The sequence below is a fragment of the Camelus bactrianus genome, chromosome 24 (assembly GCF_048773025.1).
Source record: "Camelus bactrianus isolate YW-2024 breed Bactrian camel chromosome 24, ASM4877302v1, whole genome shotgun sequence".
NCBI classification, from domain to species: Eukaryota; Metazoa; Chordata; class Mammalia; order Artiodactyla; family Camelidae; genus Camelus; species Camelus bactrianus.
The window spans coordinates 16,125,240-16,150,099 of NC_133562.1; the positions used below are offsets into that span (position 1 = coordinate 16,125,240).

The window sequence follows — 24,860 nt, forward strand, 5'->3', positions numbered from 1 at the left end:
TGGCACTAGGCAACCATAAACCAATCATATTGCTGCTTCTTCATTACCAATGCATGAATTGTTATACCTGTAAATAGACATCAATTTGTTTTTCACACTGTCTTTTAATTTGTGATGTCTACTGTTAGTAATATGCTTAACATCCAGTGTTTTGTATCAGATGGGACAATATTGACGGAGGCACTGATAGACAATTCATCTTGTAAACAGAAGACATACACCTAGGTTATTGATAAATACAATACCATACTGAAATATATTTTCTTTTCTTTATGATTTTCTTAACATTTCCTTTTCTCTAGCTTATGTTATTCTAAGAATACAGTATATAATACATATAACATATGCATTAATTGACTATGTTATAAGGAAAGCTAAGTCTTCTGGTCAACAGTAGGCTAGTAGTAGTTAAGTTTGGGAGTCAAAATTCATACACAGATTTTCAACTGTGTGGGATCAGTGACCTAATCTCCACATTCCAACTGGGTGTGTCATTTGCTAGTACAACTGTCAAAGTTTCTACCCCTGCCGTTCCTCTCTGCAAGCAATATTTAACTCTTACCCTAAATAAAATATTATCTATACATCATAGTTATATTTTTCAGAAGATTTTCTTTAACCAGAATAACTACCTTCTATAAATTCCCAAAGCATGTGGATTTTGCTTCTCTTATAACACTACCAACTTTTGTAATACAGATATTTTTTAAAAATACTTTATATTTACAGTAGTTTTAGGTTTACAGCAAAATCGAGTGGAAGGTACAGAGATGTCCCATATACTCCCTGCCCCTGCACACGCACTGCTTCACCCACTATCAGCGTCCCACGACAGCATGGTGCATTTGCTATAACTGAGGAAACTTCTTTGTCACTCAGAGTTCAGAGTTTACATCAGGGTTCATGCTTCGTGTTGTATATGCTATGGGTTTGAACAAATGTACAATGATATATTTTTCATTATAGTATAATACAAAATAATTTCAATGCCCTAAAAATCTTCTGTGCTCTACCTGGCTCATCCTTCCCTCCTCTATAACCCCTAGAAACTACTGGTCCTTTACAGTCTGCATAATTTTCCATTTTCCAGAATGTCATACTATTGGAATCATACATTATGTTGATGTTTCAGTTTGGCTTCTTTCACTTAGTAATGTTCATTTAAGGCTCCTCCAGGTTATTCCATAGCTTGACAGCTCATTTTTTTTTACAGCAGTGAGTAATATTCCACTGTCAGAGTATACAGTTTATTTACCATTCACCTATTGAAATACACCTTGGTTACTTTCAAGTTTTGGCAAATTATGAATTAACTGCTATAAACATTCTTGTGCAGGGTTTTGTATGGACACACAGTTTCAACTGATTTGGGTAAACATCAAAGTTTACAATTGCTGGGTTGTAGGGTAACAGTATGCTTAGTTTTATAAGAAACTGCCCACTTGTCTTCCAAAGTGGCTGTACCACTTTGCCTTCCCAACAACAGTGAACGAGGGTTCCTGTTGCTTCGTATCCTTGTTGGTATATGGTGCTGTCACTGTTTTGGATTTACTCCATTCTATGAGTGTGCAGTTGTATCTCATTATTGTTTTAATTTTGCAATTCTTTAATAACATATGATATTGAGTATTGTAACTATTTTTGTACACATTATATCTCCATGTTAATGATGGACTTAAGGGTAGCCAAGGTTATATATCGTTTTGTCATCCATTGAATGTACATAAGGCCTTGAAATAATTATTAAATAAATGCTAGGATTTTAGTAAAAAACTAAAATAAATTTAAAGGAATTGTCTCATTTAATTAGAAGGATGAATTCAGCACCCCAGGTGTCTAAGCTTTAACATCAGAATTAGTCATTGCTGGAATTGTAGTAATTTTGCATATTTGCAAATATTTATTTGCATATTATTTGTCCTCAGGTGATATTATTTCTGGTAATGAAATAAATTTGTGGATCCAACGTACATGGCTTTAATGTACCACCCTTGGAGCCTTGTTTGTTTGCACAGACTGAGAGAGATTAAAGAGAAAATGAGCTATATTTACAACATGGTAACTCCTATTCAGGACCTCCCCACACCTTGAGTAATGGCAATTTGACTTTCATTATTTTATCAAAATTGTATCGTTCAACATTTATTGAGTATTCACTATGTAGTGGACACTATTCTGGAACAAGGAATATATTGTGAGCAAAATCAAGTGTTTCTATAAATGATAAGGTTAATGATTACTGAAATATACATTTCACTTTCCCCCCCTACATCTAATATGCCATTTGGTATATTTTAAATTAATGTTATTCTAGTTTAGAAATAAATCAATCTGAAAGTAAGGCTAAAACCCTTTACACCAAGTTCAAAATATTTACTTTATTTCAGTTCTTCATTTGCAAAATGTATTTTTTAAAATTTCCATATGGCTGTGAGATACTTGAATCTAGAAGACTCACTTTGACATTTGGACTTGAAGATGCATTTTTAACCATCTTTTTGCTTTTTACTAAGACCTCATCAGGTTTCCCATCCAAACTACATACTGGATGATTTTTTTTTAAGTTAAAATACATATACGTATATATGTGTATATGTGTGTGTGTGTGTGTGTGTGTGTGTGTGTGTGTGTGTGTGTGTGTGTGTGTGTGTGTGTGTGTGTGTATATATGTAATCCACCACATACAGATAGTATTCAAATGAATTTCAACATCTCTGTTTTGGCAGGAATTCAGATTTATAAACAGCAGGCTTCCGCCTGGAATTATAGTCTATGCAAAGAGGCAAAACAGATTGATTGATATTCATTCACCATAATTCACACGAGCTGAGAACGCTTATCTCTTGATAAGGATGGCTAGAGGCCATCAGTAACAGATTACATGCATATAAAAGCCTGGAATATAAATTAAAATAATCTCTTAAAATACAATGCAACTGGAAAATAATATATATGTGACATATATATACACACACACACATAGATATCCAATGCTCTATAAATAATTGTCAAATAATTATAAATACAGTGAAATCTAATGTGTGTATATTTATATACGTATAACTGATTCACTATGCTGTACACCAGAAACTAACACAACATTGTAAATCAAACATGCTTCCATTAAAAAAATTAATTTTAAGAAAAGGTAACTGAGACCTTAATAAGTGTCACCTTGTCTGGAATTCTTCACTATCATTGCTTCAGTAAGGTGACATGGCATTGGCATTAGGTCCACAAGTGGATCAATCACCTATTTTTAAAAATCCTTTCCAGTATATAAAGAATTAATTTTTCCACTTTCCAAGCTAATCTCTACCCACTTCCTCACTTAAAAAAGCTAGACAAATGCAGGAAATAGATATATTCATGAAGAACCAAAAATGGGTAATAAAAGCTCATATTCTGACAAAATAAAAAGGATTATTATGTAAATGTATCTTTTCCTTTTTCTTATGCTTGAAAAATGCATTAAATTTTAAATAACAGATTCCCCACCAAAATGTCTAGGCTGAATACACTGTTTCCCTCATATTCCCTGAGGATATTGAAAACCTTATTCGTACTATTGTACCTGGTTCATGAAATCTTAAAGCTACCTGGAGAAGGCTGCTTAAAGGTGTGCACATTCTTTCCCTCATGGAGATACTAAGGCTAGTCAACTAGACTACAAAGAGTCTATCATCTTGTTTAAATCAAAGTCTGAAAACATCACCGCATCTTATGGAAAGTGCTGGTCAGAGCCGTCTGAGACTAGAAACCACACACATTCACAACATTTTCAACTTGCAGAGTCAGGACCACAGAGTGACTTTAGCTGAGGACATAACTGAGTAAATAATTAAGTAAATGCCCTGGAAGTGAATTGGGTGTTTCTGAACTATTGTGGGTAGAATATGAATTTTGCTCAGACGTTGACAGCAGGGATTTGAGGCCCCTCAAGCAAACATTTCTGAGGAGATTTATGCACACTCTGTTAACTGCAAAACACATGAATTTGCAGCAAATGTCCATAAAATGGAAAGCTTATTTGTCATTTACAGAATCCAGCAGGAAGGGACTGAGCCCAATTTATTTTCCATGCATCTTTGCCTTTCTCCACATAAAGGAGCCACACTGAAAAATTCAAGAAACTAAATAATATTTAACAGATGAGTATTCCCTCTAAATTGAATGGTTGTAGCTTAATTACATATAGTTTAAAAATCACCATTCTATAACATTTTAGATGTTTCTGATAATACGTTTAAGAAGGTTTTGTTAAATTTCAAGGCAGATATTACGGAGCTTTTGGAGGTGGATTTCTGCTACCTTTGCAGTCTCTCAAAAGTACTTACAGAGTAAATATAGCTAAGGAGATATGCTAAGTTCTATTTTTTGTTTTTTTTTTTTTTTTAGGGGAGGGAGGATGTAATGATGAATTTATGCAGATTCATTACTCAGATGGAGAAGACAATAATACAAAACAGCACTAACTCATATACAAGAATTAAACAAGTTTCAGTGATAGGCAGTATAGTATTCCTTTTAATTATGCCTTTACAATCCAGAAAATGGAAAGAAACCTGAAAACTATGATCTTTATCCTTTTTCCCAGAAGTTCATCCTTCTCAACCAAGAGATGACAAATGGCATTTCAGAGTTGAACAGATCCAAAGGTAAAATCTAATCCAATCCCTTCATTTCATACTGCAGCAAGGTGAGGTTTAAAAAAAAAAAAAAAAGAGGCGAATTACTGTTTGACTTGTCTACATTAAACACGTGTGAGGGCTGATAATACTTCAGAAGAACAAAGGCGTATGTTTTTATGCAACATGTGCTGTGTGCTTGCTTTGAGCCATGGCTGCACAATGGTGGGGAGAAGGTTAGATTCTGCCTGTCCCATGAAATTTATCTCATGGAAATGACAAGCTTTAATTAATTTATCATACTAGCACATATGTTATCATAGAGTGAGATAAGTAATAAAACGTACTAAGAAGGAATGTGAATAAGACAGAAACCTAACTTAGGTCTGAAAAAGGCTTGAGATGAGATCTGAAGAGTGTATGGGAGTTAATGAGCTGGAAGGGGTTAATGGGAAGGTTGTTCAATGAATTCTTGTTCACATAAAGATATAGGGGATTTCCTCTTTGGTATTTCCCTCACAGTTTATTTCCAATATCTCCTTTTTTTTTTTTTTTTTTTCTGATTCCTCTAGCCTGAATGTCTCAGTTCCCCAGAGTTTCAGGCTTCTGCACTTTGCACAATTTCAAGAGACTGGGGTCATCTTCAGCAAAATGTATCAAGTAAAAAGAGAGAGATAAAGCAGTAGTGGGATTTCACACATGCTCACTGGACCACCGGGGCCCTTCTCCCCTGTTCCTCTGGCCAAAGAGAAAGGTTTTCCACTCAGAGCTTGAGGTCCCTCTCTGCCAGCACTGCCACCACACAACAGCAGCACATCGCCATGACTGAGGGCACTATTCAACTGAATGTAGGAGATAAAACGGGGGGAAAAACACTCACCCCTTGTACTGCTGTCCTCAGATCCCCACCCTGGCTTTTATTGTCTGTTTTTCAAAGCTCTCATGTAGTTATCTTTTGTATTCTCTCCAGAGTTCTTAGCATAATCAGTGGAAGAGATAGTCCCTAATGGACTTACACCATTTTGGCCAGCACTGGAAGCCCATATGGTAGCTTTTTAGGAACAAAGAGTTATGAGCCCTCCCCTGCCCCGGAATCTCCATTTTAATAAGATCCTCAGGTAATGGGTAAGCACAGCAAAATAGGACATATTCTGAGCTAAATAACAGGAACAAAATTTACAAAGCTCTTGGAACCTAAGAAGATTCATGCCAAGTCCTTCAATGAGGTCCGAAACATCAATCCCAAGACACACACACACACACATGTTCACACATACGCATTTTTTAAGAGAAAAGGTAATTATCATAATTCAGTAGGGAAGGGACTTAAAACAGAAAATAAAATAAAATGTCATATGGAAATTGTAAAGAAAATTATGGTAAAGATACTTGATTAGGTACTTGTGAAGCCAGAAAAATAAATACTGAGACTATTGGGAAAATCTTAATTATTTTCCATGAAAAGAAGCACAATTCAAAGTTATATTAAACTATGATTATAATCCTATAAAATATGCCAAGTACCATACTTTAGAAAATAATTTAAGAAGAGAATAACCAGGATGTCAAGGACATTGGAAACGAAGAGAGAATGACTGTCTAGAAGGAAGACTTCTGAGTGAGTCAGATAATGGACCCCATTTCGTTGCCTCCTTGGGCACTTCCCCCTTCTTTTCTCAACAGCTCTCCCATGTTCTTTTGGAGATCTCATCAGTGTATATAAGTTGGTTAGACAAAGAGACTCTAAACTCCACCAAAACTCTCAAGAGATTACAGTATAAAACCTAAAATCACTTAACTTACAGAGAAATGTAACTTCAATGTTCCCAACATTGGCAACAGTCTGACCAGTGCATCCTCCCTCTTCAGTCAAGTTATGTAGGAACCCAAACAATCAAAAGGTGGCTCGTTAAATGTGGGCTGAAAGCGGATCACGTTACGGCATCTGGCTCATCTGGATGGAAACATTGTCCTCCATAATAGGGATATGCCTTCAGGAAGCACTACATTCTTCATCATCATGACAGTATGTTATTTTATCAGCAATGCCAACATCCCTATCTTTAACTCATATTTCCACAGCTAACCAAATACCATGTATTGTAATTTGTATATTAGCTCATAAAGCTCTTGCTGTTGCCTGTGAAGCTGCTCAGTGTACAAAAAAAGATAAATTTGGAAGGCAGAGAAAATGATACATACACACTTTAATATCAAATTCTCATTTAATACATGCTAATATACAATTATTTGCTGAACTTTTGTGATAAGACAAAGATCTTTTCCTGAAGTATGAGTCTGCTGGTTGACATTCTCAGTGTATGAGCCCTCAATAATGAATGCGTCATCTATGACTTCCCGTTTCAGTTACTTTAAAGAAGAATGAAAAGTTAGTTATTATTTGCAAAGTAATTTAGTCTGTGCGGAAACCTAAGTTTTCTTCTTTTTTCCCTATTTTTCCTGATTATGTTTTTAGCCATCCACATTTATTTTGAGTCTTTCTAAAGCACTGACTTTAATAAGTTCATGCACTCATTTCATCAGTTTATGAGCTATTTAAATCACATCGCTATGATAATAAATGAAACTCACAAAAAAGGATGTGGGGAAAACATAACCAACAATATGCATACAACTCAATTTTCTGTGCACAAAGCGCAAGTAACTACAGGGTAGACAACTGTGAGTGAGTCTGTCCACACCCTGGGAAGAGAGAGTTCTGGCTAATTCACTAGATAATGAACAACTATTAAGAGATCTTTTTATTATATTTTCAAACAAAATACCACCTAGTCTTGATTTTAAAATCCTATCTAATTAGGTCAATTTCTTAGCGTACGGTGTTATCATGACCAAGCTAGACATCAGGTCCTCACATGTGCCTCTTAGCTTTGCCCCATGTTCCCAGATTAAATCCCTAAAGCCCTCTAGCCATCTGGCAACTGCAGTTAGGTCCACCTATGAGTGTCCCCTCTGCACCTCCCCTCACCCTGGCTCCCCACCAAAAAGAAAAAAAAAACAACCTTATAAAATATTGGCCAATCTTATGTCAATGACTACTACCTTTATATATAATGATGAGGTGCAAAAATTCAAGTAATATTTTCAAGTAATATTTTCTGAAAACACATTATAACTAAAAAAATCAAGGAAAATAACTACTAACAAGAAAAACACCAGCTCTCTGCCGGTAAGGCACGGTATTCCCTATCACCAAAATCAAGCTTCCAGGTCCTCCAACTTATATTCTGAATCCCCTTCTCAATCTTCCCGTTTCCTAACAGCTCCAACCATTTGAAAAATCTGTAATTCAGAATAACTAGCACAAACGAATATTCGATTAAAATTAGGAAGAGCAGAACTTAAGAGTCTATTAAATAAACCTCAGAAAGGGGAAAAAATCAAAATAAAGATTTTTTTCTTCTCAACATAGAGACGAGAAAATTATTTTCAAGTCTTCCTAATATCTTAACTGAAGGAGATACACCTATTCATGTTATTTTCTATATTATATTCCCCAAATATTAGGCAGATCTTCTTTAAAATGTGTACGATTATAATGTAATTATTTAAAAGTAAAATTGTAGAATGGTTATTTCTAAATGAGAATGTTATATTTTGTTATATTTTTCTATATATTCAAAAATATTTAAACATATATTAATTATGTGAATAATAATCTCTTTTAATATGTGCACTCCTCTATCTACATCCTCCCATGAAAAACCTAAAATTACAGTAAGTCATATCATATTCTATTTAGGAGGTATCTCCTAAACATTTTTTTTAACTAAGTAAAAACATTTAGAAAAATCAAAATAATATCTATGTGTATATATACATATATATTATTAGGAAAATAGCTATATTCCTAACACAATCATTAAATATTTCAAATAATCTGTGAGAAATTACATATTTTAGCAAATCATGGACCTCATCAGAAACTATTAAAATGGCAACATGATGAGACAAAATAGCATTTAAATTATTCCCAGTTGTATCTTAAACCACAAATAATCTTAGTCAACTACGCTTTTTAAAAAGTTATTTTTAACTGAACAAATGCTTTTTGGAAAATTTACACTGAAAAAACTATGTATCAGTTTTCTTTTGCTGCAAAACTACAAATCAGGTGGCTTAAAACTTCATAAACTTATTATCTCACAGTAAAATATGCTGGTCCCACATCCAGCACATTTTAACTGGGTCTTCTGCTCAGGTTCTCATAAAGCTGAAATCAAGGTGTCAGCCAGCTGCATTCTCACTTGGAAGCCCAACTAGGGAAAGATCCACTTCCAAGCTTCCTTTGGTTGCTGGCAGAATTCATTCATTGCGGTTGTAGGACTTAGGTCCCCATTGTTTTGCTAGCTGCTGGCAAAGCATGTTCTCAGCTCCTAGAGGTTGCTCTCAGCTCTTAACCACGTGGCCCCCTCCATCTCAGCAACAGAGAACCTCCCTTGCCTTGAATCTACCTCAGGCTTTGAAACTCTATGACTACTTCCACTACTAACAGCCAGGGGAAAAACTCTGCTTTTAAAAGGTTTATGTGATTAACTCATAACCTTTCCCCCGCTCCCAAAGAGCCCCCTTTCTTCACATCAACTCTATCACATTACATAACTCTGGGAGTGATAGCTTATAACATTCACAAGTTCCATCAACGCTCAAAGGGAAGGGAATTAAGCAAGTGTGAGGGTCATTTAGAAGTCATCTTAGAATCCTGCCTACTGCAGTTCACAGAAATTGAAGAATCATAGGGAAGACTGTTAGTAAAAGAGGCAGGCATGTGGGTATAAAATCAAAGAAATCTGAGCAAGAAACAACTTGGAGTAAGATTTAGAATACTGCCTTAAAGTATAAACTCCATGTTCTAAGCAATATTTGAAACATTAACTCGACTTTGAAAAGGTCTGTGCTTGAATAAGTATCCTGTATAGAAATCTCCTCTGGGTAGAAAGATGTCTCTGGGAAATCTCTGTAGTTGTGGATGTAGTTAACAACTAAGAGGTCAAAAATTATTTCTCCTCAACTCCAAAAACAAAACAAAACAAAACAAAATTCCAGTTTATTATAAGACGATTTGATCCATATTCCTTTTAAGCATCTTTAAATCTATTCTTAAGTTTAACAGAACCCTATTTTTAACATTCTTATTGGAATTAATAAGTCTGAGATTTGTACAGCATTATTCAGTTACACAACAATATCAAGTTATTGAATTATACTGATGTACTGCCTAATAATTTGATTTCAATAGCTGTATACTATTTATTTGTAATGTCTATAATATTTCAAACAATATATTGAGTCAAGGGAACTATTTAACTTTTATTCTTTAGTCGACTGATTTATATTCTACAGCATCAATCATGGAGACACCTCAAGTCCCTACCTATGAGACCTAAATCATGACATCTCTGCTCACTCTGGTAGCTGCCATTCCCTATAGAAAAGTCAACCTTTTCAACATGGTATGGAGGCTTCCCATAATTTTGCCCCAGTCTACTTTTCCAACTTCATCTTCCACTGTGTACCCCACAATTCAGCTGTTCTTGACTGTGTACCACCTCCTCAACTTGCCTTTGATGACATAAACTCTTGCCTCGTACCAACACCAAATGTGTATAATTGTTTTATGGATGCCATGGATTTTTATGGCTAAGGAACTATTTTAACATTGTGTTTTGATTAAGTAAAGAGGCAGCCTCCTGTAAGAGAGGAGGTGAGATTTTAGCTGAAGTATAAGATCTTAAACACAATGTTTTACTATGAGGCAATATTGTACCATAGATTAGAGTAATTGTCTCCAAATTGGTATATGCACACCCCAGGCAATGCATGAGATGACCTACTGAGATGAAGAATATTAAAATTTGTTCTTATATATTTTAGTGTCAGCCCTATACATTTATATTTTGAATATGTGTTATAATGTGTGAAGCATTGATACAGAAGTATATGTAATTTATAAAAATACACATATTGGGGGAATGTTCAATTTTTAAAAAATAATTGGAGTGCATTATTTTAAAAGTTTGGAGACCAAAGAAAGGACTTTGGAATCCAATTCAAATGATTTCTCATCCCAACACTAAAACTTAGAAGCTTTGTGACCTTAGAAAGTTAACTTAAATCACCATTTTCTCAAGTATGTAATAAAGTTTTCATATCATAGGACTATTGTGAACATTAAAGGGGACATTTTGTTTAAAGTTATTGGCCCAATCCTTAACCTACAGTAAGAACTTGATAAATGTGAGGCATTATTATCGTGTTATATTCAATACTTGCTATTGCCTAAAGAAGAAATCTGCTCACTAAAGAGCTCTAGATGACCAGCAAAGTCATCAGTTTCTCAGCCTGATAAAGAGCCCACCCTTATGCACTGTTGGTGGGACTGTAAGATGGGCGCAATGCTAAGGAAAACAGTATGGTGGTTCCTCAAAAATGTAAAAACAGGACTACTATGTGATCCAGCAATCCCATTTGTGGGTATACATCCAAAAGAATTGAAAGCAGGGTCTTTAAAAAAAACTTAATTCCCCTGGCCTCAATCAATCTGCAGAGCAGAGACACAGGAGAAGAGAGAGCAGGTACCAGTGCCCGGGTAGGAAAATTGTAATTAATGAACTGTAATTAATGAACTGCTGGAGGCTCAGTGTGGAGACCCTGATGCCTTAAAACTTCAAGGTGACCAAGTCATGGGGGACTCCCAAAATACTGTTGAGATTTACCTCCAAGAGCTCAAGCAGGTTCCCACATTAAATATATGAGAAAAATTCCTGCGAGCTTCCCCAAAAGCAGGGTCTTAAAGGGACACCGTTCACACACCCATATTCATAGCAGCACTATTCAAAACAGCCAAAGGTAGAAGCAACCCCAATGTCCACTGACAGATGAATAAGCAAAATGTGGTAAATACATACAGCCTTTAAAAGGAAGGAAATCCCGTCACACACTATAGAACATGGATGAATCTTGAGGACGTTAAGTGAGATAATCAATCATAAAAAGACAAACAGTGTAATTCCCCTTATATGAGGTATCTAAAGTAGCAGTAGTTCAGAAAGTAGAATCCTGGTTACCAGGGACTAGAGCGAAGGGAAAAAGAGGAATTGTTGTTTATTGGGTGTAGAGTTTCAGTTTTGGAGATCTATTGCACAATAATGTACATGTACTTAATACTATTACATTATACATTCAAAAATGGTTAAGATGGTAAATTATATGTTATGTGGTGGTTTTTTAAACCACAATTTAAATACATAAATAAATAGAATTTTTAAAAGAGTACCTAATATGACTATGTAACTAGTGCAGTGGTAAGTTAAGAAGGTCCCATCTGTGGTATGAGGCTGGGAAGTAATTTTCATTCATTCCAGTAATACTGAGCACCAATGATATACTACACATTACGGAAGGCACAGAGATTAACTCCCTTCCTTCAAAACAGGTTTTGGAAAAATTACCAAATCATCAAGCCATAGGCATATTACATAATGTGGTATGATAAGAACATGGTAGAGTCAAGTGATAGTAAGTTGGTAGAATCAACCGTACGCTGTTGGGTGTGGAGAAAAGGAAACCCTCCTACACGGTTGGTAGGAATGTGTTTTGGTATAGCCACTATGGAAAACAGTATGGAGATTCCTTAAGTAACTAAAAATAGAGTTACCATATGATCCAGCAATCCCACTCTTGGGTATAATCTGGAGAAAACTCTAAATTTGAAAAGATACGTGTATCCTAATGTTCACAGCAGCACTATTTACAATAGCCAAGACATGGAAACAACCTAAATGTCTATTGACAGATGACTGGATACAGAAGTAGTGGTATATCTATGCAATGGAATACTATTCAGCCATAAAAAGAATGAAATAATGCCATATGCAGCAACATGGACCTAGAAATTACCATACTAAATGAAGTCAGACAAAGACAGATATCATATGATATCACATATATGTGGAATCTAAAAAACCTGACACAAATAAACTTATTTACAAAACAGAAACAGACTCACGGGCATAGAAAACAAATTTATGGTTCCCAAAGGGGAAAGAGCATGGGGAGGGAAAATTAGAAGTTTAGGACTAGCAGATACAAACTACAAATGTAAAAATAAACAACAAGGTTCTAATGTATAGCACAGGGAACTACATTCAATACCTTACAATAACCTATAATAAAAAAGGATATGAAAACAAATATATACACACAATTGAATCATTATACTGTACACTGGAAACTAATACAACATTGCAAGTCAACTATATTTCAATTAAAAAACAGTACTCTGTCAAGTATTGACTATAAGGAAGCAAGAAAAGGGAGAAATCAAGCATCTCACTCAGATTTTTGGCTTGGATAAGAGAGCAACTTTGTTTCTATCCATGGAGAAAGAAAACTTAAAAATATTTTTTGTAAGAAAGAAGTAACTTTGGAGGACCTAGAATGGAGGAATAGAGATGAAAAATTCATTTTTGGATATGTTCACATTTAGGTGCTTTGGGATATCATCTAATAGAAAACACAGATCAAAACCCCAGAAGATGTGCAGTAAGTCACCAGAGACAAGTGAAGCCATGGATATGAGTACGATTGTTCAGGATAAAGAGTGAGGAAAGGAATTCATAATGTATCTTGGTGAAATTATTTAATTTCAAGGATACATAAGTAAACAATCCTTGAAATTTGGAAAAACAGGTTGGCCTTAGAATTTTAAACATTGGCCTTAGAATTTTAAACAGAGCTAATGCAATATCTACGATGTTCTGGTAGAAAGACTGAAACAAAGAAATTATACCTAGCTAAGCTGTCCTTAGGTATGAAGGCGAAGGACAAATATTTTCAGTTACCTACAAACCTCAAAAAACAGAACTCTTGAACTCTTCCTTAGGAAAAAATGGAACAAAAGATGATCAGGAATTACAGCTAATCAACTGGTAAATCAAGAATTTAGAAGTAAAGAAAACCAGGTGAAAAAAAATGGATAAGCATTTAAATATAACAAAGGAGAAATAGCTGTAAGAAACAAATTATCTACTGAAACATAAACATAAAAAATCTTGACAAAAACAATTATATAATTAATATAATACAATAAAATATATAACAACTCTAATATAATAAATACAATCCAATATAAACAGGGAGATAAGTAACAAAGAGGTGAGAAGTGAAACTACATTTGTTACTCACCTGCCACTGGAGAAAGTCAATTATATGGTATAAAATTGAAATTTGTAGTTGAAAAAATAAATGTAATTCACTCTCAATGTTTTTCTTAATCTTATCTATTAATTCAGGAAAAAATACCTCTTTGAAGAAGCATTTATCTATTGGCAATTTTTTTTGAATTGTATTTCTTCTTTTGTTACATTTCGGTAATATTATATTTTATTCTTCTTACTTAAATTAGCATATAATTATCCCAGTTTCAGAAAATTACTTCTGCTGGTTCATATACAGTATGACTAACAATCATTATATCTAATATTCTTTTGTTATACGTGTTTGGAGGGACATCTGTAATGATGCTGATAATTAGCTGGTGGTGGTCATATCCCGGCAAGAGATTTAGCATGAATTTTTAGTATTTTTTTCCTTTTCACTTAGACTTTTGAAATAATAAGAATGCATCACTTTTAAGAAAACAAAGTCATTTTTATTTTCTAAAAGTGGCGTAGGCAGAATAGGTATGTGAATAATACATTAATGCATACATATGTATTACGTACCCTGTATTTTAACTCCAGGGTGATTTTGAGTTCATAATACATAATTATAATTACATCATGGTATTCTTGCTTTATTTACAATACTTAAAATGGTTTCTTTTTTTTTTTTTTTTACAATTTACTATGTGCCAGGCATATGCTATATATGCTATATGCTTATGAAGGATGAACTATGATTGTTATTATCCAAAACTAGTTAGGCAAGTAATATTACAGACATTTACAAAGAGGAAACTGCATCCTTAGTTAAGAAACTTTCCATAACTCACAGCTCCAGTAAATGCCAAATCCAGGATTTAAATCTTGCTCTAAGATCGATACCCCGCAAACTGATACCATGTTTCCTGCCATCTACTGCTGTCCATGAAGTTTTATCTTGATATCCCAGGACTGTGAAAATGAATGTAACCTAAAGCACCTCCGAATCACTTCAGTCTCTCCCAGTTAGATATAAGACGGCTTAGCAAAGGCAACAGCTGTTAATGAAAGGTCTTTATGACCTTGACATGGAGATGGAAACTTTTGGAAGTTCTGCTGCCACATCCCTGCATTTCCTTCTTCATTTTTCCTCTATCCTATGCAGAAAGTCTAGAGTTACAATCCTGCCAAGTAGAATCTCAGCTGGCTCAGAAGGTTTACAGAGATATATATATATGAACACGGAGTCCTGGCCTTCACCTCCTGTGTAGTTACTAGCAAGACAAGGAAGAAGAACCAAAGGAAAGGTCAAACATTGGTATCTCAGGAAATAGAGAGGGATAGTCTTCATAAACTAAGAGGGTCTGATTTCTTCCTAAAATTCAGAGGGATTATCTCTACAAGCCTCTTGTCCCTGAATACTCATGGCCAACTGGCCTCTAATAAAGGGACCCACCATTCCCTGAGAGCCTCACAGAGGCACTGTGCTAGGGACCTGCCATGGAGGATTTATTCCTGACAACAACTCACAAGGAACCGCTAAAGTCAGCTGACAAGCCACGAGGCTAAGAGTCATACTTAGAATCTGTTTGACCCCAAAGACCCATGGTATAGAATGTCCCAAAATACTTGAACGAAGCAAAAAATGCAGGGTTATCAGTAGCAGTTTCCACTGTGGGAGTCTTAAGAGATAAGCAAAAATTTGCTTATATCTCAGTGACTACTATTATGATTTGTCTCAGTGTCAGAGTTATAAAGTATCACCACGTATAGTTTGCATGTCCCTCAGCTTCATTTTCTAGAATTTCTGCAGCGAATTCTGGATCAAGGCCCAATGTAGTGAGTGACGTGTGCCTCAGCCATGGAGTTAGGTCAGGTGAAATGTACAGACTCCTTATAAATGATTATTTATAAAAAATTACCAAAGACCACAGCCAGAGACTAAAAATAAAAACAAAACCCAGTAACTGTTTATGAACTAGTCCATGAATATTCATTCTAATCACTGTATGATAGTCAATTAGCAGTATACACAGAAAGAATAATATGAAATCTGAGGCTACAGATTGCAGAACTGAATAAATCATCATTTTTAAATGACATAACTGATGATAATGCATTTTCTTTTCTGGAGGAAAAATTCATCGTATGTTTCCTAGTCGAATAAATAGAAGGAAAAAAATATACCTAAATGGTAAAAATTAGACTCAAATGTCTGTTCCTACAACTACAGGTCAAGAAAGGCATTGCTCCCATCATTTGATTTTACAGTTTGGATATTTATTACCTTGTCTGCTTGAGACTGAAAAACAAATAAATATGTGAGTTTATTGAATTTCTCAACGTTTTATATGGTGCAGTGGACTTTAAAAAAAATAACATGATAATGCAGTCATCATATTACTGACGGAAAGTTGTAATGAATTTTCTGTTTATTTTCTAGGTTTACCTTTCATAATATCTGGTGGTAGAATGTGGTTTGGTAGTTTAAATTTTAAGTGTGATGTTTCAACTAATTATTGCCAGAAAACAAAACGTCAATCAGGTTGCAAAGCTCCTAAAGACAGACTAAACTAGAACTATCAAAGATGTAAAATACAGTAACCATAGCAATGCTAATTTAAAATGGTCATTGATGGTTAAACATTTTTTTAATAATCCATGTCAGACATTTGCTGTATTGTTTTCAGAACTGATTTAAGTTACTCCTAATTTCATACTTCTAAATTTCTGACACTTTTAATGAAAGCACGTACAAAAAGAACAGCGGTAGCCCGGGGATAAAAAACTTGGAGGTGATGCTCAGCAAACCACGTACACGCGTGCACACAGAGGTCCCACTCCAGACCTAAGATGGCTGAGTTGCAGGATATTGCTTGGTGACCAAACAGTATCTCCTCAGCCACACAGTCATCTAGGCAGTGACAGATATGTCCCTCAGCTTTAGGCATGGCCAGGACAAACATTAAAGGGCATATTTATCTTCTCCAATATTCTGCACTTTTAAGTCAGTTTGATGCTTGATTTTATCGTCGGCTGCATTTAGGCTTTAGGGGAAAAAGCATTTGCTCAGCTCCATCTATTCTTTTGGAAAAAGCAGAGGTAGAACCAAGCTTCTTTCAGACAGAAAGACAGTCCTGTTTCAGTTAAGTCTGTGCATGCGTCTGCTCTGTTCTCATCCGACCTCCCAGTTGCCATCAGTCTCCCTTTCTTTTATTAAACACAAGTAGTTAATTAGCCCCAGCCTGTCCTTTCCCTTTCTCCCTTTCCCTTTTCGCAGTGGTAATGATGTCTAATTATCAGCAGCAGTGGGTTACTGAAACATCAGGTGCAAATCTTTCTCAGCGACAGCAAAGCCATCCGTGAACCTTCAAACCTCAAAAAGCTAGAATGATTGTCTACTTGAAAATACCATTCAAATACAGTACTTTCTTTTAACCAGTATATGCCTTTGAATTACAAGGAAAATATATTTTTATCTCTCTAGTAACTGCGCTCCTACCATCATAAAGAAAAAAATCAATGTATTTTTAAGGAAGAGAGATTTTGAGATGTGGGGAAACAAATAAAAGATCCCCTTTTATCCTGTATTTCTTAACTCATTGAAATGATGATTGGCTGTCTCTCAGAGAAGGAGGAGCCTATAATTCTATGTCAGGAGCCGCATAAAAATTTCATAAAGAGCAATAGAAGAGTTCATGAATTAAAAACCTCTTCAACAATTCAAAACAGCTGTGAATGAAGATCAGCGCTCTTAAATACTACACGGGAAACCATTCTCCAAAAATAACACCTGAGGATGACATATTCTCCTGTAACTATATGGCATCTTCACCGAAAAGAGAAACACGTGTTACTTTATTATTAACCCTGGAGTTGTCACTCTATATTAGATGTCTCAGGAGCCATTCTTTAACAACTCTGCATTAATTTTCGAATGAAAATATGGTATCTGAGCATGTGAATGCTGGTCTGAATTACTGGCATCCATGTTTATCTCAGTGCCTCTACGTCTGTTACAGAATTTATGTTAGAATTTGTAATTAACATTTTAAAAAGGCACATGTTTATACAGTGGATGTAACCCAATCCATGCAAGTATAAACTCATTCGACCAATACAAAATTAACTATCTGACACATAAACAGAGCCTGTGTAAAATTAAAAAAAAAAACCTCCCCAGCTAGCAATTAAAAAATATATATTACAATCTTATTAAATAATATTTCAGTAAATATATCTTAAATGATTATTTTATTCATCCATTAGCCAGTATTGTCCAAAGGAAAATATATTCACGTTTTGAATTCTAATTTACTTTGTGTAACAGTAAGTTATTTTTTTTAATCAAGTTCTTAATATTATTCCAAATACAAATGACTCGAAGTACTTCATTCTCTATGACAGACTTCGGGCTCATCCAGATGCAAACCTCAGTTCTAATCCATGCCCATCTAGTTCTCATTTATTAAGGCAATCTCACCATTGTCTTAGCAATGCCACACATTAAAGGAGAAGGCTGCCTTTACAGATCTACCTCCTAGAAACCTGCCAACAACTGTACATTTTTTAAAAAAACAGTAGAACTTTTATGCGTGTTTCTATTTTGCCTTTATTTCTATTTACCCTTTCCGATATAAATTTCAAGAGAAATATACTTCCTTCAAACAACTATCCCTAATTAATCTCAGGAAATCATAAACTGCTTTCTAAACATAAAAGAGCCCTACAAATAATCCTTTGAAAAACCTTCATGCACAGATTTCCAATTTAATATACCTCCGTTTGAGATAGAAGAACAGCTTTCAAGGCATCTCCTTTCTAGCATCCTCCAGGAATGTTGCACGGGAAACAGTTGCCAGTAAGGGAGGGAGGGAAAAGGAGCAAATGCTCAAGAAACCCCAAAGCAAGGCAAAAATACACAGGATGCCAGTTACCCTCCCCCACCCCTACTCCAGGCGAGTACCCACCTAGCATGATGGAAAAAGCGGTCTTAAGAATCTGATCTGCAATCCTACTTGTAGCCCACAGCTCCCATCTCCTTAAAAAGGAAATTGACGCCGCTGCCGCTCCCCAACCTCACAGGCTTCTGCCGAGTGAGGCTGAGATACACTGAGCTCCCAACGCCAGCAGCTTTCAGCGCCTGGGCTTAGAGCTTTGTGGCCATGAGACTAGAAACGTCCCAGAATGAGGAACAAATACACACCACTTGACTGTGCCCAAACCCATCTCTCTTTGTTGTTCATCATTCAGCTCCGGCGGCTTTATTTGTGAAAGAGGGAAGTGAGGAAAGGAACGGGGGGGACGAGGAGGAGGAATCTCCAGGATCTTATCTACAACCTAAGTAGTCGTGGCAAGATCTCTGGGAGTGATTAAGGCAATTGGCAGCCGGTGTCTCCCGGGCGGCAATCTAACAATAAAACCTGATAGTGTTCGTGGAGGAGGGGGGGAGCCCCCACATCCACCACTAGCGCCACATTCGGGCTTTGTGCCAATAAGGAGACACTAGACTATCGATCAGAATCGTCTATTATCCAAGCGTGCGGCTGGGGTTCCAGCGTGGCCTTTATGCGCGGTGGCGAAGGCGGGACACGCGCCAGGCGCCCAGCGAAGGACGTGGGACAATGGCCCAGCCCGAGGACGCGGGACCCGGGGATGGAAGCTCCAGCAGCGGGCCCGGGAGCCAGGAGGCAAGGAGGGCAGTGCGCTCTGGAGGTGCGCTGCCGCTTTAAAATAAAGAACCACAAAGATTCCACGTTGGGGGGAACGCGCCTGGCTCACGAGAGTGGGGACGACTCGGGGAGGGGGCTGAGCAGGGTGGGGGGCACACGAGCCAACGGTGGCTCACCGCCCCCCCCTTCTCCCCCCTCTCTCCCCTCCCCACCGGGCTGCTCGGGCAGACAAATAACAGAAGAAGGCGAGTCACTCACCGTGGTCTTGACCGGCACGTAGAGCACTTGCTTGGCGCCGCCGCCGCCCCCGCGGACCTCGTCCGGCTGGCCCAGCTGGAAACCCTTCGATTTGACCCAGAATTTAAATTTGGCGTTGTCCGTGGAGCTCGACTCGCAGCCGTTGAGGAGCTGGACGATCCGCTCGTATTTTTTACGGGTCACCGTCTTGGTCTTGCCTGAGTCCCCGTAAGTCCTGAGGCACCAGTCCTGGAACTGGCGGTACATGTCGCGCTCGCTCTCCATGTTCCCGGCTCCCGGCCGCTGGCCGGATGCTCCTAGCGCACTTCGCACCTGTTCACCCGGGGCTCATGAAAAATGCAGCCCAGGCCACGATGTAGGGATGCGAGGTCCCGGCTGCCGCCGGAGCCTGCCTTGGGTGGGGGGAGGAATGGGGAGAGGGGAGGAGGGTCCGGTTGGGCACGAGCGATCAATGCCCTGTGCTACACCGAGTCTCTGGGTTCATTCGTAATTGTAAGGGATGTCTTAGACGCTTTTCTCGTCCTCTTAGTGATGGGTCTCTTTAATATTGTGTGAGTAGGACCATCCTAACAGCATCTGGCCCAAAGGAGTTGGGTTTTGAATAATTAAAATCCCATTCCTTGGTTTATTAAAAATCCCAATATTGACTTGGGGTGGTCCCTCGACGCCTCGCCCGAGGCTGTGTCCGGGACAGGCAGGTGGAGCGCAGCGCCGCCTCCCCGCGCGTGCCCCAGAAGCTTCCCCAGCCTCTGACCCCACGGTCCAGGAGCCTCTCAAAAGCAGCTGCCCAGCCGAACGCCTAGGAGCCGGAAGGGCGCTCAGGTCCCCGGGCTCTCCTTCCTCCAGGGTCCTGTTCTGCTTCGGCCTTCCCTGCGTGGGGCGTTCAGGGACTAGAAAGAGAGAAAGTTCTTACCTGTCATGTTGTTAAACCTATCAAATCCTGCTACACAGGAAAAAATAATTAAGGTTTTTAAAAAATGGCTTAAAATGTCATTTCTTCTGCTGTATTTAAGCTAAAATCCAGCCCCGTAGGTAGGTTCCAGGAGTTAAGTCCCAGAATTAGCAAAGCATTCACGGAGATTTAGCCATAGTTCTGTAGGATACACTGTGGTACCCCCAAACAGATATCCGTTCCAGGGGGGATGTGGGTAAACGAAGGCAGGCCACTGGCAGCGGGTCTCCCGGATAATGACGGGGTCCCCAGACAGGACTCCTCTGGTCTCTGCTGAACTGGGTGCAAGGCATAGAAGTAAGTTTATGACACAGATGCTTAAAACCCTGTGCATGAAATTAAAATACAGCGAGGTATCATTTTCCCCTTGCTTGGTTACAGTTTGCAGTTCACACGGGAGGTTTCAGATGTCTGTCTTCCCCCTGCCACGTCATGGACACCCCCTCCACTGCTGAGAGTAGCCAAATATGAGTTCCTCTGGACGATTTCTCAAGCAAATGAAATCAGCAGTTCCTCCATTCAGGATTTCCATCCGTTTGTTACAGAGCTGGAAACAGGGGAGTTCCCATCCTCCTCGCGCTGCGATTGCGGCCGCTCCTCTTTATTCTACTCTCTGCGGAGGCCCGCGCCCGTCCCGGGAGGCGGCTCTGCCCAGGAAAGCGGCCCGACCAGTGCCGGCGCCAGGTCCGCGTCCTAGTCCACCTCGTTTCCTCGCCGTCGTCTCCGAGACGAAAGCCCCGACTGGGAAGGCGGAGTGTTTGTACCCACTGCGCCGCAGCTGGTCCCGGCACTTGCAAAATGGTCAGAGGCTCCTGCTCCGCCAGCCTGAGTGCGTGCGTGTGTGTGAGCAAGGGGGCGAGGGTGTGCAGGGGGTGCGCTGTGTGTGCGCGCGTCTCCGGGAAGGTCTCGCGGCGGCTGGAGCCGGGACTGACAGCCCGGGCGGAGCGCGAGCAGCTCCACACACTAAACCTCTCGCCTCTCCCCTCACCCCCACCCCTCCCACTCCCCTCTCCTCCCGCCCCCCCTTCCCCGGCCCCTTCCAAGCTCTCTGATTGGCCAATGGGACAAAAGTTTCTGTGGAGACGGCTGGGCGCTGACGTCACGGGCAGAATTGTCCCATTTAGGGATCCCGGGGGCAGTGCGCATGCTGCAGGCTGCAGGTTAGAGGCAGGAGGAGGTAGCAGCGGGCCCGGCGGCAGCCAGGTGGCGGAAAGGAGCACTCAGCATCCAGGTGGGGGGACGACTCCAGCCGGGTTTCCATGGAGATTCCTCTGGGTCTAGCCTAAAAACAGCAGATCAGCTGACACCATTAGCTCAGGACCTAATTACTGCTTATTGGAGCAACAAATGAGGGAGAGGGCCAGCTGCAAAGGAAGAGTTTTTATCCACCCCCCTCCCCATCTCCTCCTTTCTCCCCTCTCTCCGTGGCTCTGGAGTCCCGGGTGAATTCTCATTAACTTGCAAGATTCCTGCAACAACAGCTTCCCTTCTCTAGAGGCTACCCTGACTGCTTTTATTCCCTTTATTTCTTTCTTTTGCATCTAAAAAAAAAAAAAAAAAATCAGTTGTCCTGAGTCCTTGAATTTTTTTTTGGGGGGGGGGCAATCAAATGACCAGTAGAGCTCAGAAAATCCACGCTCCAATAGAAGTCACAAGTGAATCTAATATAGTGGTGGGGGTGGGGTGGGGCGCATCACTTTCAATTTACTGACTTGGCTAATTATCTTTAGGCTTTTCACGTTTTTAAAAAACTTTCAGTATCTTAAACACGTAAATATTTGGAGCAAACAATTAGAAGAATAGTTTCAATCACTCTTCTAGATGTGGTATACCTCACAGGAACAACTCTTTTAAAAAAGTTCCTCTTGTGAGATCAGAGATAAAGAGTGATTCCAAATTGCGAGATCTAGAATTTATGGTGTATTGGTCACAGGTTTCCTAGAAGATTCTGGAAGCATAATTGGTCATACGCTGGTTATTCGTTAAAGATTAAGCTGGTTCTGTAAGGTTTACTTTCTATTATGGTTATAACTTACTTCACAGTTTCAGAATTTTTTGGGTAGCTTTCATTTGAAATGTCATCTCACAACTATAAGCCTCCTTCAAGTACTTTCAGAATCAGGAAGCCTGTCCTCCTTGACTTACTCAGGTTAAAATAATCAGTCTTTCTAAACTACTCTGAATAGTGTCTTTCAAAGACCTTTTAAACCTCGTCTCATAGTAAGACATACATTTTACTTTGGCATATAGTGCAGACATACATCTGTCCTCCAAAATTTTTATGAAATAAATATATTTTATTACATGTAATACACTTTTTTTTGGCCACTTTCTCCTATTTATTTATTATCTGTTTATTGTTTGGTAAAGTGTGGTCCTGCTCCAATAAATTTATTTTATGACCACCAAAAGATGACTAGAAACCTATGGCTTGGAAAACACTGTTTTACATTGTAAGAACCGTACTGCTCCTTGTGTTACATTTATTTTTTCATGTAAGTATGCTTCATTATTCAAATAGAATCTTGATTGGAAGGCTCTTAAGAGTTTGCATTTTCTTGTTTTCCAAGTAACTCCAACACAATGAATGATGCACATAAGTAAGTGCTTAATACTGAGTTAGTTAATAAAAAAAAAAAAAAGGAAAAAGAGGAAGGGAAGGAAGGAAGAAGCAGGCAGAGGTAATCCTTGGCCATTCCTGTTGCCTTTTGCTGGGTGTTGTGTGGATGAAGTTGGACCCCACTTCAGAAAATACCAGGACCTGACCATACACACAGGTTCATTCTATTTATGATTACACTTGACACGCAAGTGTATGGAAGTCAGAACATTCTGAGACATAAAGGGACTCACAGAATACAACTGACATAAATATTCACATTGGACTAAAGGAATAAAGAGTCCTAGGACTTCAAGGTCCAAGCTTCTCAGAGCCCTGTGGATTCTCTTGTCTGCAGTGGAACTCAAAGTGGGCTCTATTCTGTTCATTATTAATTGGCAAGCTGAGTCAATATCTTTTACTGTATCTTTCCTACCTAAGAGCATAAGCACTTGAAAAATCTAAAATCTGCTTCAGCAACTCATTCTTGGGTTCATTTCTCTCCTTTACTTGTTACTTCTCTAGAAGTTCTTCCCAGCTCCACCTGGAGGGTCGTACTGAGCCCTTCCTTCAGCTAAATTATTCATGAACAGGCTGCCTCGAAATTAACTGGCATTTCCCCCAAGACACTTTCTTCAGAACTGCCTCTCTACAGAGCGTCTCTCTCCAAAAAGTGACCCTTCATCCCCATATCTGAACACCGGTCCCTAAACCCTGGTCCAGGGTACTGACTATTACTGATAGGGAGAGGAAGTCAGATTTGTTATATCAGAAAATTATATTTTGATTCAAGATAATCCAAATTTCAAAACATGATCGATGTGATTTTTATCATGAAAATAAAATTTCTCTCAACCTCATGGTCAGTTTGTGATGTTTTAAAAAAATCTGGAAAAATCTTGCATTTTCATATCAATCACAAATATTCATGCATCACTACATATTCATCAGCAAAATGTTCCATTGCAAACAACATGTAATCTGTAATCATAAACGAAGGATACAAAGAATAAGCAAGACTTCATTCATCCATCCGTATAATTATGCTTTCATTCAGCAAATATTTACTGAGTGCCAATTTCTGTGATCGACTCTGGGGTTAAAGTAGTCAGCAAGAGAGATGTGTATACATGGTCCTCATCCAGTAGAACTGCAGTTTTCCAAGGGAACACCGATAAGAAGCAAGGAAATAATTAGCATTTGAGGTTAAGTGCTAGGAGGGGAAAATACGGTGCTATAATTGAAAACAGTGGCAGATTAGAGGGACTTGGTGGCTCAGGGAGGATCACTCCAGGTAGGTAACATTGGTTATGAACTTGAAGGATGCAAAGAAGTCAACCATATGAAGAGCCAGGAAGGTGAACCACAGGCACAGCACAGAAGTACTAAGGCAAGAGTTCTCGCCATGTCTGAGGACTAGAAAGAAGCCCAGGGCAGCTGGAGCACATTGAGCTTGGAAGAGCGGGATCGGCTATGAGGTCTGAGTCCTATTCTGCTGCCGTATCCTGCAGGGCACAGGAGTTTGTGTTTTATTATTGGTCCAGTGGAAAATCAAGTATTTAAAGCAAGAGAATTATATGATATGAA

The 24,860-nt window shown here is 38.5% G+C and overlaps 1 protein-coding gene across 3 annotated transcripts in view; it reads right to left on the minus strand.

The window, feature by feature from the left end:
- NOL4 (nucleolar protein 4) overlaps positions 1-21,196 on the minus strand; it is a 241,090-nt gene extending 219,894 nt beyond the window's left edge. For all 3 annotated transcript variants that reach the window (XM_074352219.1, XM_010946869.3, XM_074352220.1), the window contains exon 1: positions 19,723-21,196. In XM_074352219.1, the coding sequence (XP_074208320.1) occupies positions 19,723-19,986 (264 nt within the window). In that variant the 5' untranslated portion in view covers positions 19,987-21,196. The remainder of the gene's footprint in view (positions 1-19,722) is intronic.
- Positions 21,197-24,860: the final 3,664 nt, after the last annotated feature.